The 18,278-nt window shown below is 37.8% G+C and overlaps 1 protein-coding gene across 2 annotated transcripts in view; it reads right to left on the bottom strand.

Moving 5' to 3' along the window:
* Positions 1 to 18,278, bottom strand: part of LOC146004639 (uncharacterized) — a 726,328-nt gene that overhangs the window by 386,515 nt on the left and 321,535 nt on the right. The window contains exons 2-4 of one of the 2 annotated variants that reach the window (XM_083143540.1): positions 16,626 to 16,787; positions 14,162 to 14,289; positions 1,395 to 1,460 (exon numbers count right to left, since the gene is read on the bottom strand). In XM_083143540.1, coding sequence (XP_082999666.1) covers positions 1,457 to 1,460; positions 14,162 to 14,289; positions 16,626 to 16,787 — 294 coding nt within the window. In that variant the 3' untranslated portion in view covers positions 1,395 to 1,456. Of the gene's footprint in view, positions 1 to 1,394; positions 1,461 to 14,161; positions 14,290 to 16,625; positions 16,788 to 18,278 lie in introns of those variants that run through there. The other variant, XM_083143539.1, reaches the window with a different exon arrangement.

The raw sequence follows: 18,278 nt of genomic DNA, 5'->3' as shown, positions 1-18,278 counted from the left end.
ACAAAACTTTGTTGCAGATGGAACATGTATATTGCTTCCTCCTGTTATCATTTTTGGTGTGGTCTGTACATGCTCTGGTTTGAAGGGAGATTGCTGAAGTTTCCATCTCAAATTTTCCTATCCCATTTGTAATTTCCATATTATGTTCTGGATGTTCTTGTTCACCTAACTCTCCTGCAGATACTAGCAAATGTGCAACTGACCTTGGGAATTCTTGAATCTCTCCTTCAACAAAGTTTGCATTCAAGTATCTGAAAAAAAATTGAATAACAAACAAATGTAGTGTCACTTCCTAAGCAGGGAACATATTTTACATGCAGATTATTGAAGACAGAGGATAGTAGAATAGACTGTTAATGAGGACATACTCATAGAAATGTAAATATGTTATTGATTCGACAAGAAATATTAATATACTTTTCTTACCACTTAGACCAAATGTTAATGTCAATATACAGGTTGTTTTTAAGAGAATAAAAAATTATGACATTCCTCACAATGCATTTCCTGTACATATAGTCAATAGTTCGCTCCAGAGACAAGTAAAATTAGACATCTACAGTACTAAGCCCATCATGATCCGACCATCGCCGGACCCCATGGCCAAGTGGTTAGCACATCACACTATGACGCTAGGGGTCACGGGTTCGAATCCCGCTTGAGCATGCTTGTTTGTAGATGTCCATTTCATCCTCATCCCATGGAAGGCAATGGCAAACCACCATGGGTTCACCTTCCCCAGCAAACTTCTGGTCAAAAGACCTGCCTTCAGGCAGACAACTGATCATCATATATATAACAAGTAACTACTTAGTTCTTGAACATAGAGGCACATGATGTTTAGCATCTTTGGATGCAAGAGATAGCTGTGTTTGAAGGTTTTGAAAATTACTAACAAAACCAGAAAACATACAAGAAAGTACAGAGGCTATTTATAAAAATTCAGTTGCTGCTGTTTAATTTTTTGGTATGTGAACTAACTAAATATCTATCCTTCTTAAACCCAAAGGTTTTGTAGCTGCAGCAACACAAACCTTCCATCTGTCCCTATCCTGTGCAAGATCTATCTCCTCTTTTCCATACTTATCGATTTCCTTTAAGTCCATCTCAACGTTACTGCTCCATCGTTATGTTGGCCTTCCTACATGTCTCTTACCATCAGGTTTACCAACAAGAGTCCTGTAAACTCTTCTTCCCTCCCATTCATGAATTTGACATATTAGCGAATACCTACCATATTTATTTAACTCAGATTGTATTAAATCAATGTCAGGTGCTTTGTTATTCTGTAGCCTCTTAATAGCATCTTTAACTTCAGTCAAGTTAGGTTTTGGAACTAAAGGTTCTGCTGTGTGTACTTAATTTACTTCTGATTTATATCCTACATGAACATTTAAAAGCTCATTAAAGTAGTTCTTAATTACTTTTTTGTATGTCTCTCATTAAATTTTCTCTTTTAGCTGGAAAAAATAATTCTGAATGATAAATGTGAAAATTACACTGACCATGCATCTATAGCAAGACTTACATTGTTTACATATTTTTGGTCCATTCACTTAAAAGTCTAATTGATTCACTGCAAGACCTTGATAATCCAAATATTTAGAGCACACAGCTTGATTCATGATAAGCATGGCCATATTAGAGAAGGCATTCAATGTCCACCATCAGTGTACAGGTAGAGTCAATCTCGGCGCTCCATATTTGCAATGAACACACATCCTCTTCTACATTAACCTTACACACTAAGCACAAGTTGAAGATAGACCTGTGTAACAGTACCTGTGCACCCCACCATGAACTCCACAGAAGCCAATAATACAATAGTGAGTGACAACTGTAGCCTAAAGGAAGAGCATAAATGACAATAATGTGGCAGGTTGTTTTCACGGTGCTGGACTTCTACTCACTATTATGGCCACACATTGTTACTCACAGTCAGCTGACTCGATATCCTTCCTTTCTCAAGGTATGACGATTTTTTTACTGCATGTTTCATATTTGCATGTTTTCAACCAGATAATTTTACAGGGTCTTACAGTGAAAAAATCAACATGCAGTATGTAATTGATCTGCTATGCAGTGTCCAGGTATCAACATATGTTTTGTTGTAATCAAAATTAAACTAAACTCTCTAGCACAAACAGCTCAGTGAGACTCAATTCCAGCCAATGAGATTTTCATTGCCTGACGTGTGTTTATTCCATCGTGTCCCATCTCTGCTGTTCCTTTGGCTTTCCAGACTGGATTACTACTGCTTTCAATTAGTTGGCAAACTGGTATCACACTGCTGCAACAGTGGAGATCCCACCACACTACAAATCCAGGACTCCTTGCACCAGAGGTGGGAGTGTCAACCATTAGGCTACATGGGTGCCATAATATGTTATAATATTTTGCTGTTTTCCATGACCCCGTTATGCTACTTGTTCATAGCTCTCCAATTTCCTCATGATGGTAGCCAGCAGGCCAAAATATCAGGAGATAAGTTATTTTGCTTCCTCCTAGTAGACTCAAACCAGCACACATCCTGTAGCCCAAGCCCTGATTCTTCAAAATTAGCAAAAAAACTGCCCACCCTCAAAAATTTCAAAGTCCAAATCTGCAGGATGTGACAACAAGGTGGGGCAGTATAGCATACCTCACATACGGAAAAAGTTGCAGCACCAAAAAGACGAAACCTTATAGATGTTATAATAGATGTGTCATTTATGTATTTATTTATTTTTGATCAATAATTACAGATAAATAAATAACTTTCCATTGATATATTTTGCGACACATTCTTCACTCCTGCTTCATTTTATTCATGCAGATTACTTTAAGGGTGGGTTTTGTGAAACTCTGTGAAAACGTAAAAGAAGACAAGTATAGTAGCTCCAAAAACAAATAGATTAATTTTCAATGTGATAAATATTACGTGCTACATTACACACACATTACATACACAATGCTTATGTAGCCATAAATGAACACAATGGCAACGGCAAATTGGCATGATCTTTGCAATTAATAGAGCCCGGAAGTTTGACAAAATGACTCCTTTTATCTACTGCATATATTGATAAAATTTTTCCGGATATATGTTTTTTATGTTGTTTCGAATGTTTTAGAAGCCTTTTCATTTTGCCTATTTTGCCTATTTGGGACCCCACTGCCTATTTTTAATTATAATGCCTTTTTTTGCCTTTTTCAATGAAATTTGAACATTTTTAAAAAAATGTGTAAATAAATTATTTTTCTCCCAAAAAACGTTGTTGGCATTTATTTTTCTTCCGTTTATTATGTGAATAATTTTCGCCTTATTTAAGTAATATTGAACTCACATATGTTTCAACATTGCTGAAGGAGAAAAGTGTGTTTAAAAAAATAGTATTTCATGCTGAGTTAAGATATTGCTTTTCCGTTAACATGTCCTTGTGAATGATTGACTGCTGAAAACCTGTTGCAGAACACCTGCACAATTACGTCATCACGTCCAGTGTCCGTGTCAGGAGGTTATTGACAAGAAACAGCACTAATGCCCAAGGGCCTTTGCATGGATTCCAAAATCAAGTTCTCTACCTTTAGTTTAGTTCTGCACTTTGGAAGGAAAGGATCGTGTAGTTGCCATCATGCCGAACTTTAGTGTGCCATTAAGTGGTAAGTTACATGGTTACGTGCGTGAATTTGGTGAAAGCATTTTCGACAGACGGTACTATTCTTCTCTGCAAAATATGTGAGAAAACAATCAACCATGAGAAAAAATACTTTATATCTCAGCATGTGTCAACAGCAAAACATAAATCTGCAGTTGCCAAAAAGGTTGGACAGAAGAAGATATCCCTAATTTCAACAGTGGGCACTTCATCCAACAGGCAATCTCAGTTTTCTCTTGAACTGTGCAAAGCTTTCATGGAAGCAGGGATACCTTTCTGGAAAGTGGAAAGCAAGTCACTGAGGAAATTCCTTAAGAAATACACTAAAGAAACGGTGCCGTCAGAATCTACGCTGTGGAAAACATATTTAAGCATCTGCTACGAAGAAGCTCTGCAAAGAATTCGTGCTGAAGTTGGTGGAAAGAAGGTTTGGATCTAAACAGATGAAAGTACTGATGCTATGGGACGCTGAATAGCCAACGTCATCATATGAAGTATGGAACCAACATGCGGAAAATCCTCGTCATTTCTTCTCACGTCAGAACAACTACAGAGAGCCAATGGTTTGTCAATAGCTCAGTTATTCTCAAATTCCCTACTTCTGCTCTCGCCAGATGGTGTACATCATGATGACATGCTACTTTTATCAGTGATGCAGCTCCCTATATAAAGAAGGCTGCCATAGCATTGAAAATTCTCTTCCCGAACATGCTTCATATCACATGTGTAGCCCACGCAATGCACAGAATCGCCGAAAAAGTTAGAGTGTTGCACCCAGAAGTGGACAGATTGATTTCGAACACAAAGAAGATATTTCTGAAATCTCCCTCTCGAACCCGAACATTTCAGGAAGTTGCACCTGAGCTGAGTTTACCTCCGCAACCAGTCTTGACGAGATGGGGAACCTTGATATCAGCAGCTATATATTATGCTAACCACCTTGAAAAAATCAGTGAGGTGATCAATGCTCTTCCAGAGAATGAAGCGGCTTCAATTCGTGAAGTGAAAAAACTCCTGTGCTATTCAGAACTGAAGAACGAACTGTCGTTTATTTTTGCACATTATGGTGCATTGCCAGAGACAATTACAAAGCTAGAAAAAAGAGGTGAGACTCTTCTAGCATCCATGAAAATCTTCGAGGAATCTATGCAGCAGATGATGGAAGTAAAAGGTAAAGGTAAAGTGTTCCCCTGTGTATAGCACCACGCCATGAAGGCGTATAGGGGGTGTGGGGGTAACGCCCCACACTTTCTTGATCCGGTCGTGAGTGGGGGTGATGTGATCAGCATCACGCCCCTGACCGCCTTTACCCCCCAGGGTTTCCCCCAGGTACCCATGTCAGGAGAAAAGGGGTCAGCTGTTGTGGAAAAGTGCAAATGGGTAGTGAGTGCAAATGATGACTTGAAACAATTGAAAACAATTTGTGATATTCTAAAAGGTGAAAATGCTGTTATCGAAATGAGTCCAGCTACATTTGCTTGTTTTATGTATGCTTCATTAACATTTTGCCAGAAATTATAGATAAAAGTAAGTGACTTTCAAATGTGCCTTTTTCAGTTTATTTTGCCTTTTTCCCCATTTTTAGTGCCTATTTTCCACATTATAAATGCCTTTTTGCCTGCCTATTTTAACGAAAATAAATGCCTGAACTTCCGGGCTCTAGCAATTAATGTCCTATCATTTCGACAATGAAATTGCAAGAAGTGGGAGTTCATCACAATTTGCAACACTGTCTATCATCCGGAAATAAATCGTGTTAGTCTTCCCGACTCAGCTTTTGGCTTGAAGGAGGTTTTTAAAGAAGCAGCTTACATTTCCATAACAATCACATAAGCGAAGGATATAAAAACATTGATAACCACAAACTATAATTTATAGGGGAAGAAAATATATCAACAGACCTCTTGAAATGTAAAGTTACAACAAGTGACCGACGAAACATGCCACACAGTATCTAGCAAACCGAGACGAGCGTGTTGAGGAGGGGGAGAGAGAGAGAGAGAGAGAGAGAGAGAGAGAGAGAGAGAGAGAGAGAGAGAGAGAGAGAGAGAGAGAGAGAGAGAGAGAGAGAGAGAGAGAGAGTAGTTGGTTAAGGTGTCTTCCTTGTAAACTGAGTTTGACATTTTGATCAACTGTTCGAGACTCCACTCAGCCAGTAGTTTTATTTTTTACCAGGTTTCTGTAGATGGTTGTTTATAATGTATGTTTATTAAAATTGCCCTATTGTTATTCACTGTAAGTTCAAACCGTTTGAGAATAAATTTTAGAAGCACTCCATTGGCTCTAGTGGACTACAATATTCGTTATAAATTGGTGTTTGCTTTTATTAGAAACATTTAAAAAATGAAGAGCATAGTATGGCAATGTTAATCAAAATATTACTTCTTCACTAAAAGTATTGAAAATGTGTTTAATCTTGCAGTTCATATATGTGTAGAATAAAATTACAAAATACTCGACATATAGGTCCCAGCACAGGATAATAACAAAGAAAATATTAACAACAACATGAAGGAAAACCGTGAGAATAGTAATTACACACACATTCTTCCTTTGACTAGATAGTTGCTGCTGATTGATAGATCTTTTCCCCAGCTCTGTGTTCACAGCAAGAATATCACGTGGTTCATTTGCAGCCTCAGGCGACCTTGAGTATTGCTGTAGAAGGAAGTAAGTCAGCACTGGAAGTAAGTCTTTCGGAAGACTAGAATTTTGCCTCTAAGTAAACTGACAGAGTGAGGAAGTTCTAAGTTTCTAATTATTAAAGATTTATTTATATTTTTATACTTTTGCCACAAAGAAGTAAATTTTCATTTTCATAGATCCTGATATATGGAACTATGAATTATTTCAGAGAATAAAGACACTGGTAACAGTACTCAGACATGAACCTAAAAATGCATACCCTTCTCATAATAGCTAGTCAACTCTCGATACAACAACCTTTCACAGTTCTCAGGAAAAGAGTCATTATTTTGAAGGGGTCATTATTGGAATTTGCAATTTTGAGCTTTAATGGAGATCAAACTGACACAAAGATTTGATTGATTGATTTAGTGTTTTAAATCCACTTTATGTACAGTAAAGCTAATTGGGACTGGACCTACAGTTTAAAGTGAGATCCAAACCACTATGTGCCTCCAAAGGGTATCGAACCTGGGACCCCTTGATTACAAAGCAACAACACAACCACAGCAAGATACAAAGATTCCTAGTAGACAGTAACACCATTTATCCTGTGTAGTTATACAACCTGTTATGCACAGGATGCATGTTGTGAGAAGAAAAATAGAACATGAAAACATTTTCACAAAAAAAAAAAGAATTTTAAATAACGTTATTTTCTTTTAATTGTGCGCAATTGTTGCTCTTCCCCGAAAAACTTACAATTCTAGTTCATGAGAAACCCGCTTGCACTGAGACCTACGGAAAGGAAAACAATCTCTCGTTTATTGAAAGCGAAACTTGAAGAATCTTGATACCAGTCACACTGGCGCCAGCAAAAATCGGGAGATAATCGGGCAGAATGAATGTTGGATTTTATACGGGTCTACTAGAGCATTATCTGCTACAGTATTAACTGGGAGACACAACACAACCCTTCTTAGCTCCAGACAAAAAAGGACCAAAAAAAAGCGGGGCTCTAAATTTCGTTCTGGTTAGTCTGTGTAAAATACATTGCAAAAATGTCACAAAATTCATGTTTTCTTAGCCAGAAAGCAGTCCACTCTCTTCCTGAACTTGCATTGCAATCCAGCCTGAAAAAAGGGAAAAAAAAATATTTAGTCACGATTAGCCCATCAGCATAAAATGAACTCAAAACAAGGTTTATGAAACCTGCACATTTTCAGATATCAAAATGGGAGATCGTTATTTACTTTCATGTTAATCGATGATTTAATGTTGGATTTAGGAGTATTCTCAAAGTCAAACACCTACTCCTCCAAATGTTTTCCCCTTGAATAATGTTTTTGTTCATTAATCGGTCCCAGCAAAGGACTTTTTAAAATTTTTTTTACATGAATGGTTCTGAAGAAAAACAGCAATTATATTGTGTACATTTCCTTCCAAGAAGTTTATTCTTGTGTCCAGGTATAAAATAAAATTTACAGTTTTGCTTATCAGAAAGCACAGAACATGAAGTTGTTTTAACTCTTTGTTTATCTTTCTGGAGATTTAATTGCATTATCTTCAAATCAAAAAAGCTTTGCAAGTTTCAAAACAACGACTTTTTCCTTCGTGCTGGATGAGTCATTGCTGTTATCGGCAAGCAACAGCTTTGCAGATGCTAGACAAAACATTGGCGCCAGCTGCAGCATATAAACAAGGAGACCCGATCAAAGTTCGAGCAACAGGTGATGATAGAGAAAATCCTCACATTTTAAAGATGACGCAACTGTCAAAACATTTATCAGCAGTGTAAAGAAGAAAGAAATGGTCATTGCTTAACGTTTTACCATGCAACAGACACTAATATGGACAATATTTCCTATACAGACAACAGCATATATAAAAAAAAAGACCTGAATTCTGCAAATATCACACTGCCCTGCACAGCGGTGGGAGAGAATGAGTTAGAATGACGGGGTGGGGAGGGTGTCATTTTTTTTTATTTTGTCATGATTTTTGTTCATTTTCAAGAATGTATGCAGAACTGGTTGCTCCATTTTAGACGTCAAAGGAAAGCAGGAGGGGTCCACTTTCACCCTCTCCTGTAATAAGCCCGTGTGCACACATGAGCAAGAAAATCGTGGCTGAAAGAATCAACAACCTATCCCCCCCCCCCTTTCACCTTTGCTGACAGGAAAAGAGGGAGAAGTCACTCAGCCAAAGGGATGCTTTTTTGGCAAATATTATGACATTGGCACATTTGGGTAAATGTAGTGTTACAGGGAACAAATAACACATTTTGAATAAAAGCGGTTACCAGAAGTTTTCGACTACAAGGCCAAGAGCAGCTCCAGGGTGGCTACAAACAAGCAGAAATGAAATTCCCTGACTTTTCCAGGTTTTCCAGGACAAAATTTACATTTTTCCCTGACAATTACAAACTAAACTAAATCGATGTTTTTGCAAATGAAAATAAGAAACTCATACAGATCCAAATATTGTTTTCCTAAGTACCAACATTATCTTCTATTAAATTGACTTAATTTCTCTATTCTCTATGATTTGAATTCAAACTGCAAAATAGTGAATTTGGAAAATTATTAAAATTCACAAGCTAAGGAAGGATTATGGAAGTTTGTCATACGCAGTAAGTTTAAAATAAAATACTTGATTATTTTTAAAGTTAAGACTAAATGAGATAAGAGTGAAGAGTGATTGATTAAGAAATACAATTTGTAATTTATCAGTCTCCTTATACATTCTCGGTATTATATGTTGATATTTCCACTGAGGTTTGGAACCCTCTGCTTGCAAAAACTATGAGTGCGGACTCATTTTTCAATGCATAAAGCTACTTCTCTCTTCTCTGTAAAGCAAACAACTCTTGCATATAAGTGAAACAACTGAATCGAACAAAAGAAAGTGTCATATTTCCTTACATTATCGATGGAATTTCAGCTTCAGTACAGTATATCCAAGTGAAGTGCTGTGAAACTGACAACATGCAGTTATACCATTAATGCTGAAGAAAATGATATGTAAGTATTAGAAATTCAACGCAAGGAATTTATAGAATTGCATTGTATAGGTACCTGATTTAGCTAACCAACACAATGAAACAGGAACACTCTAATAATAAAAGCTTCTGAAAGTTCACATACGAGGGGCATCCTGAAAAAAAAAAGCTCCAATGAGCTTTGTTGGTGAGCGATACACATGCATGCAGGCAGGAAGAAGTGGCATGTAGCTGTAATCTGGTACAGTTGCAATGCAGCCAGTTTAGGACAGTTCTAGGTTAAAGATTGCAGCTCTCATACAGTCTCCCACCGACTGCGATGTAGCCTACATTGCACGCTCAGGATTTCGAACAAAGCCACCAGCAATCGTGTGAGTTGTACAGACCGGACATCGTGAGTGACAGTATGGTGAGACGATGGTGCAGACAATTCACAGAAGGCCAATCGAATGTGCACAACCCCATACAGCTGAGTACGCATGGGCCCTTTGCATCACTTCAGGTGAGAGATCTTAGACCACTCCCTGTACAGCCCTGGCCTTGAATGTACCGACTTTCATCTCTTTGTTTAACTGAAGAGGTTTCTGGCAGGGCAAGGATTTGACAGCAATATTGCGGTAGAGATAGTTCCAGTCTTTGCCGTCAGACACATATACCATGGGCATACAAAATTTAGTTCCATGCTACGACACATGCCAGAACAACGGTGGTGATTATGCCGAAAATTAGTCTAGGACTCACTGTTACTAATGCAATAAATTACAACTGATTTTCTTGTTTTATTTATGCCTAATCGGTAGGGACCTTGATATATTTTATTTTTTTTTCAAATTCGTGTATTTTCTTATTCTTTATTTTTTACAATTCGGTGTTATTTTTCCCAAAACTCACATTTTCATTTTAGCGCATTTCTGGCAATTATCTGAAATTATACCTTCATGGTGTTTTTAAACTACTGTTTCAAATTGTAAGTCTTATAGCTTACGCCTCTTCGCGAGAGTGATATCTTGAAGGTTATTTCGGGGAAGTTATTTTCCATACCCCTTTATGAATTTTAAGGTAAGGATTTTAGATAATGGAATTTTGGTGTGGAGTTAGGGCCCCACACTTTCTTGATCACGGCTGAAGGGGGGGGGGGGTGATGTGATCAGCACCACACTCCTGGCTACCTTTATCCCTCAAAGTTTCCTCAAGGTACCAGCTTCATATGATGCTGGGCGGGTGCCGGAGAAGTTTTAATAGGTGGAAAACATCCCGGTTCTCCCCCGCAGGGGATCGACCCCGGGTCTCTCGCATAGTAGTCAGATGCCCTAATGACTGAGCTCCATTATTACTCACTCGACAAATGCTGATAGTGCGCACTTAGCTTTGCAATTCAAAACATATCCCGTGCGACAAATACGAAGATGTGGCTCCCGTGTGACGGTAGATACACACTCGATCTCCTGTTAGAACCCTGCCACTTTGCTCTGTGATGCAAATGGTTTGGATAGAAGGTTGAAAAAATCGTGGGAAATAAATGATTTAATGTGGCTGTCAGAATTATTCCACGTACGTATAACTCTATAGTTTATTTTTGAGTAAATTGTTGGAAAACTTGCATGTTCTATGTACACAAACATGGCCTAGAAAAGACAATGATGTTGGATTTCATGGAATTTTTCATTGTTTTAAAAAAAATTGCTAAAAATGACAACAATTCGCATTTTTTGTGAAATTTGCATTATTTCGATATTTCGAACAGGTGAGAAATGTGTCCAGACATCACTGCACATTCATAAACATAATTTCGCAGCAATTACCATTTTTCACGAAAAATCAATGTACCTACTAATTGGAAATTACTTTCTGGCCACCCCTCGTATAAATCAGTAGATGGAAAGTGAAAATTTAGCAGGGCTGGCAGAAAAAAGTCAATTCTTGAAGGAAGTGATTTGCTATTATGATTGAATGATTCGAGTAAATATGATATTAAAATATTTACGTATTTATTATTAGTATTTTATTTCATAATATTGGACATTAACTTCACTCAGTGAGAGATTTAAGACCATCTCTCACGAGATTAAACAGACAGGACAGAGAGTGGCGTTAATTTCATTGCAATATTAGTGTTGCAGTAAATTTGAGGTTGGGAGCAAGCACTTGCCAATTTTTATAATGTTCACAAATGCAGATTTATGTTTCACTTTTTCGCGATAGTATTCAATATATATTCCATTTGGTTGGATTCTTCTTGATATCTAAGAATATTGCAATGTCATTGTAAACGTATGTTAACTTGTGCGAAACCAGTAATACGTCAGGATGATAAAAGAAAGCCTTCGTAAGCACTGCTATATTCAATAAGGTGAAGTGAGCCAGAAGAGTAATAAAATTCCAGCAGCATATTTGCAGTCTAAAGCTCTTCTTGTTTATACATGCCATTTTTATTCAATGTTGCAGTCCATGCAATTTCTGTCGCATGTTGTAGTGAGATACTTTGTCAGGTGGCGATATTCGACAAAATCGCATGTATCAATGGAACATATTTGTTTCCATGTTCCTTCAGTTTGCCCAACAAAATGCCTTACTACGACGTCCAACAACTATCGGACGGCGCCACCTGCTCTTATCCCCTCCATCTGTTGACAAGTCCCCTTACTAACTACTCCCATACAGACAACAAAAAATGATAATTCAATGCATTTTCCATGTAATATTTAGAGGCTTAACCTTCACTCCTCCAATGATACCAACCATATGGTATCATCAAAGTAAGGTCGTACTGGCCCGATGATTCCATAATGGTATCATGGTGCTCATTACGAAATGAATGTGCTTTTTTGACCTTCATACTCTTATGTTTGGGTGGAAACTCAGACACAGGTCTGGAGCAAGCCTTGGAAATTCATATTGATGACCAACCTCCCCCCTCTCCACAACATACCCATGCCACATTTCCGAACAGAGTTTCACATTTTGGCCCATTACTCAACCTGTATGGCACCCAGGAACATGAAACATGTCTCAATCTCTTTGGAAACATCCATTCTTTGAAGAAAATAGTAAGGTTTGCAGGAGAAGAGGAGGTATTTTACACGGTTGCATGCTCTGATGTTTTAGCTGCAAAACAAAACTTATCCGAAGTAGATTGCTCCCATAGTACCCGAGTTATAACAATTTCCCTCCAAACATGCAAATTACCTATTTTTCGTTAAAAAAAAATCACATTTTGGCATATTATTCAACTTGTATGGCACCAAAGAACATGAAACATGTTTCATTCTCTTGAGGAATGTCCATTCTTTGAAAAGAATACTAAAGTTTGTGCCTTCTTCCCAAATAGCGGAAGAAGAGGGGGTAAACTCCAGATTTTTATGTTTTTTTCATTGAAATTTGGTAGTCGCTCCCCCCAAACCCCCCTTTCCTCGGTCCGATGTTCTAAATTGTTCACCGTTGCATGCGCTGATGTTTTAATGTCTGTCAACCTGTAGTAGCACCATTTTGAATTCGAAAAATTCATATGCCAGGATGATCTATGGGTTTTGTATAGTTTTGAACAACCTTTAAAAAGTTTTGAATCCGATTCAGTTTGTCGTAATAACGAATTCAAAAATCCTACTACAGGTTGACCCCTCAGTAGCACTTTCATCAAATTCAACGGAAACGATGCCATTTCGTAGTCTAGGTTATGTATCGTTTTGAACAACCTTCAGAAAGTTTTGAATCCGAAGCACAACTTCAAAAATTCAAATTCAAAAATGCTACTATAGTAGCACTTGTTTTGAATTTGAAAAAACCTAGACTACGAAATGGCATCGTTTCCGTTGAATTTGGTGAAAGTGCTACTGAGGCGTCAACCTGTAGTAGCATTTTTGAATTCGTTATTACGAAAAACTGAATCGGATTCAAAACTTTTTAAAGGTTGTTCAAAACTATACAAAACCCGTAGATCATCCTGGCATAAGAATTTTTCGAATTCAAAACAAGTGCTCCTATAGTAGCATTTTTTAATTTGAATTTTTGAAGTTGTCCTTCGGATTCAAAACTTTCTGAAGGTTGTTCAAAACGATACATAACCTAGACTACGAAATGGCATCGTTTCCGTTGAATTTGGTGATAGTTCTACTGAGGCGTCAACCTGTAGTAGCATTTTTGAATTCGCTATTACGAATAACTGAAACGGATTCAAAACTTTTTAAAGGTTGTTCAAAACTATACAAAACCCATAGATCATCCTGGCATATGAATTTTTCGAATTCAAAATGGTGCTACTACAGGTTGACAGACATGATGTTTTAGCTGCAAAACAAAACTAATCCGAAGTAGATTGCTCCCATAGTGTCTGAGTTATAACAATTTTCGTCAAAAGAGTGTTCGAAGTCAATGAAGATGAAATTCCCTGACATCTCCCTGACTTTTTTGACACCTGAAATTCCCTGACTTTTCCCAGTTTTCCAGGTCTGTCGCCACCCTGAGCTCACTCACGGGAACCTGCTGAACCCACTGCGTGTGTTGTCAGCAGTTCATAGGTCAAGGAAACGAGTCAAGGTAGATTTAAAATAACATTCAAGCACATTTGGTCTTCTCTTCTCGCGTATCCAAGAGCAAGCGAAATCACAATGGCAAAACAATCCTGGCGCAATGGGTAGAGGCTGTATGGGTGCTGGGTAACATTGGCACATTTGGGGGAGGACAGGGCAGAGGTCAAGTGCAGTTGGATATCACTCAAGCGTGTTGTGGTGGTGTCTATTTTTAGATGAGACTCACATGCAAGCAGTAGAACACTCGTGAAGGAAATGAGTGCAATTGGCTGATTTCTTTCAATTTTTCAACTTTATTCCAAATTTTTCATGGTTCGTTGTATCTGGGGTCTTAGAACCAAGAGCCGACTGTATATGGAATTGATACATACCCTGATGATTGTGTTATTAACTCTGAGTTATTTCCAAAGCTCGGATTAGAATCAACAAGTGTTGAGCCACTTTCTTCAGACTTACTGGAATCACTGTCATCATTTGAAGTTTCACTCACCACTGTGACCTGGAAAAAAAAAGTTGCTTAAAAAAATAACACCCATGTGATATAAAATTATAACTGATGTTGGAAATGCAAATTATAGCTACACAATGCTCATTAAATTGTATAAGAAATAATGGACATCCCTGCAACAGACTCACATTTAGAATATGCAGAACACTTTGTGTTCCCAATGCATGCAATGTTTGTGTTAACAGCATTATACTACCACCTTGAGGCTAAATCTACAATTACATGATGGGGCCTATTTCGACTTCAAACTAGGAGAGATTCTTTATGTACTGATATGCACCTTTTTGCTGTTAAGTACGTAGTTCTTGTACTATAAACATTTGAAAGCCCAGAGGGAATTATGAATCACTCTGTATATGTTTGAAAGTTAATAAAACTATGGTAGTACTGCTTCATTTGGTGTTAATCTGTGTTTGGTATCTTTCAGGAATGTAGCGTATCGTACCCAAGGTATTGGGTAAGATGTATAAATTCTTAGCATAGTAGGAAACAGAGATAGGAATGCTGAATAAGTAATCAGGCAAAGGTCAGGTGATTGACTTGGAAGGTGCATGTGGTATGAGTGTTGGAATTGTCAGGAGGTGTGATCAGTTGGTGAGAATACGAGAGAGAGTAAGGTATGCGGATTGTGAGAGAGAAGCAAAGTGGAGAACGATTATTGGACGATGGTGTGTGATTGAATCGATGTCTGACGGGGAGGTCAGACAGTGACATTTGAGAGGACAAGTATAGGAATGATCTTCATCTATTTGTAAGGCAAGTAATATCCTTTTCTAAACCAATCCATATCGGTTCAGTCATGGAGAGTATAAAACCCATATCTAATCTAAGTTAATTTATATCGCCATTCCTTTAAATGTAACCTCTTGCATTTATCACATTTAGGCCAAGCGAGTGATAACCATCTGAGAGATGAATGAGAAATAACTACATCACCCAATTCAATCTAGAGGTTCTTGGTTCGATCCCAAATGCAGCATGGGAGTTGCCTTACGTGCTTTGCTTCTCTCTCACAATCCGCACACCTTACTCTCTCTCATATTCTCGCCAACTGATCACACCTCCTGACAATTGCAACACTCATGTCACATACGCCTTCCAAGTCAATCACCTGACCTTTGCCTGATTACTTATTCAGCATTCCTATCTCTGTTTCCTACTATGCTAAGAATTTATACATCTTACCCAATACCTTGGGTACGATACGGTAGATTTCATCAGAAGTTATCTGGTCTACCTCTCTATTGCAGCTTGAGAGAAGTAGTCAGTAAGTGCTGTTAGTTAGAATTGTTGAGTTGTTGCTTTACATCCACTAAAAGTGCAATCCAAATGCCTACATGCCAGCTCCATCAGGTATTGACCCTTGAACCCCTTGATTACAAAGTGACAATGTTATCACTGCACCATCAGGGAAACCCTGTCCTAAGATGTGGACTGGAGTATAACAGAAGCATTTTCTTCTCTGCTGACACCATGATGAAGTCCTGGAAGAGAACTCAGTTGTTAAAGTGCAGCTTTCTGTGATGAAGTGAAGTTGTGTTTCAGAGCAATGGTGTTTTTTAAAGGACAATCTAAACATTTAGGTGTACAGGCTTCCCCAAACTACAACGTCCTTTGTTTCCGCAATACTTGAGAAAACCACAGGCATAAATCTAGGGGTGTAGTGCACACTGACAAGTGAGGATTGGTTTGAAGTTGCCAAGCATCTTGCAACTCCCACCCCTACCCCTGAAACAGGGCAGGAAGAGGGCAGCATAGGTGGACATTCTTCCCTTGCTCCTTTGAGCATGTTTCGAGAATGGCATAAGATTAGGTTCAGTCACTTTGTTTTTTAACATTTTTGTCCTCATCCCTCCCTCACATGCATGTCACTGGAAAATGCAGTGACCATACCCAGAGGAGGGCTGGTTGCTTGTAGACGAGTAGGTAGAAAAATTTAGCAACGCTTTCAACTGTCAAACATGGCATGAATTGTGGTTTTGGTAAGAAGAGGGATGGGGGTAAGGACACTATAACATAGCAAGTTCTTTATGTCTTGGGTGGCTGCAGGGGTGAAAAGTAGCCAAAGAGACAAAATTACTGATTTAAACACCACACACAGATAGAGAAAAAAAACAGATTCTGCATTTCAAAAGACAAGCTGGAATATCATTAAAAAATATATTATCCAGCCTCCAGATTCCCATAGTCAGCCATTGAAAACTTTTTGTTCAACACACAACTAATATTTTATAAAGTGTAGAAATGTTGTAATTTTTTTTCCAGAAAATCACAACATTCGCACATGCTCGTTCTATTTTAAATCTTTGTAAACTAACATTATTTACCTGTTCTGTCTCTCGTTGATTGAATTTTTCCCTCTTTATGCAGGCAGTATCTTTCAACATCATATCAGCATTAATACATTTTTGAAGGAAATCGTCGAAGCCATGAATCTCATGCTCACATTGCAGGCATACAATATCTGATGAATCAATTTGTGTTGTTGCCTAAAAGACAAAAAAAGATAAATAAATTAAAAGTATCCATGCGGCTCTGACATCTAGACCCAAAGCTAGCATAATTATTTGTGCTAACAGTTGGGCTGAAAAGTTCGTAGGCTAATATAGTAAAAAATATTTTTTTGACAAAATTCGATTTTATTATTCAATATAGTTGCCTTCGAGGGCGATACAACGATTATAGCGGTCATACAATTTTTCGATGCCATTTTTATAGTACGATTTCTCTTTAGCCTCAAAATAGGCCTCAGTTTCGGTGATTACCTCTTCATCAGTGCTAAATTTCTTTCCAGCGAGCATTCTTTTAAGGTCTGCAAACAGGAAAAAGTCACTGGATGCCAGATCTGGAGAATATGGTGGATGGGGAAGCAATTCGTAGTCTAATTCATATAATTTTGCCATCATTTTCATTGATTTGTGACACGGTGCATTGTCTTGATGAAACAGCACTTTTTTCTTTTTCAAATGGGGCCGTTTTTTCGTGATTTCATCCTTTAAACGCTCCAACAATGCTATGTAATAATCGCTGTTGATGGTCTGGCCCTTTTTGATTTTATTATTTTGTGGACTTTTTTGATGTTTTCGTCAGTAACAGCCTCTTTGGGGCGTCCATTGCATGCATCGTCTTCGATGCTCATTTCGCCTCGTTTAAATTTAGCAAACCACTTCTAAACGTTTGATTTTCCTGCTGCAGAGTCCGAATAATGTTTATCAAGCCAAGCCTTGGTTTCAACAGTATTTTTTTTCGCCAAAAAGCAATGCTTTATTAACACACGAAATTCATTTTTATCCATTTTTTCACAATAACAAAAGCTGCTTTACTCACAATGCTATATCTCATGAACTAATTATCCGGCAGCTGTGAAATTTATACACGTATCTTTTGAAGGTTAGTACTAAGTAAAAATCACATGGATTTAATTCTAGTAATGCCATCTATGAGTCAGCCTACGAACTTTTCAGCCCAACTGTTATACATACATACACATGCACAGAATGAATAGCTTTACCAGATGGTGAAATGATGAAGCTAGGTTTTGAGCTATTTTCACCATGTCTTAAACTGTGCATGCACATAATCTTTGACCTGATGTGGCCTATTATGTGAATGTGTGCATTCTTTAGTTCTAATGTGAAAACAAGGCTTAATCATGTTATCAAGAAAGAGGCATGACAGCTTCCCTCCATAATGCCAATGTACTAAACATTGGGTTTTTATTTGGTAAGACTGCAGAATATAGGCTGCTTAGGAGGAACGTGGTTCATAATTTTTTGGTAATGTTTTGTAGTTAGTAATCAGGAAGAGTAAGTTTGAAGGTGCGGAAAAAAATTATCTTTAAAAAAAAATAGAAACATGTATCAAGGTTGGGTGCTCTTGGAAGGAAAAAGTGACATGCTGGCGCACATTCCTGTACAAATCTAGTGAAAGCAAAAAATGCCTACGCTGTTAGGTAGCTAAGTTCAGTTCTCTTAGCCTGA

The sequence above is a fragment of the Lepisma saccharinum genome, chromosome 22, assembly GCF_977018435.1.
Source record: "Lepisma saccharinum chromosome 22, izLepSacc3.1, whole genome shotgun sequence".
Taxonomy (NCBI): Eukaryota; Metazoa; Arthropoda; class Insecta; order Zygentoma; family Lepismatidae; genus Lepisma; species Lepisma saccharinum.
This window is presented reverse-complemented; position numbering and strand designations above follow the sequence as displayed.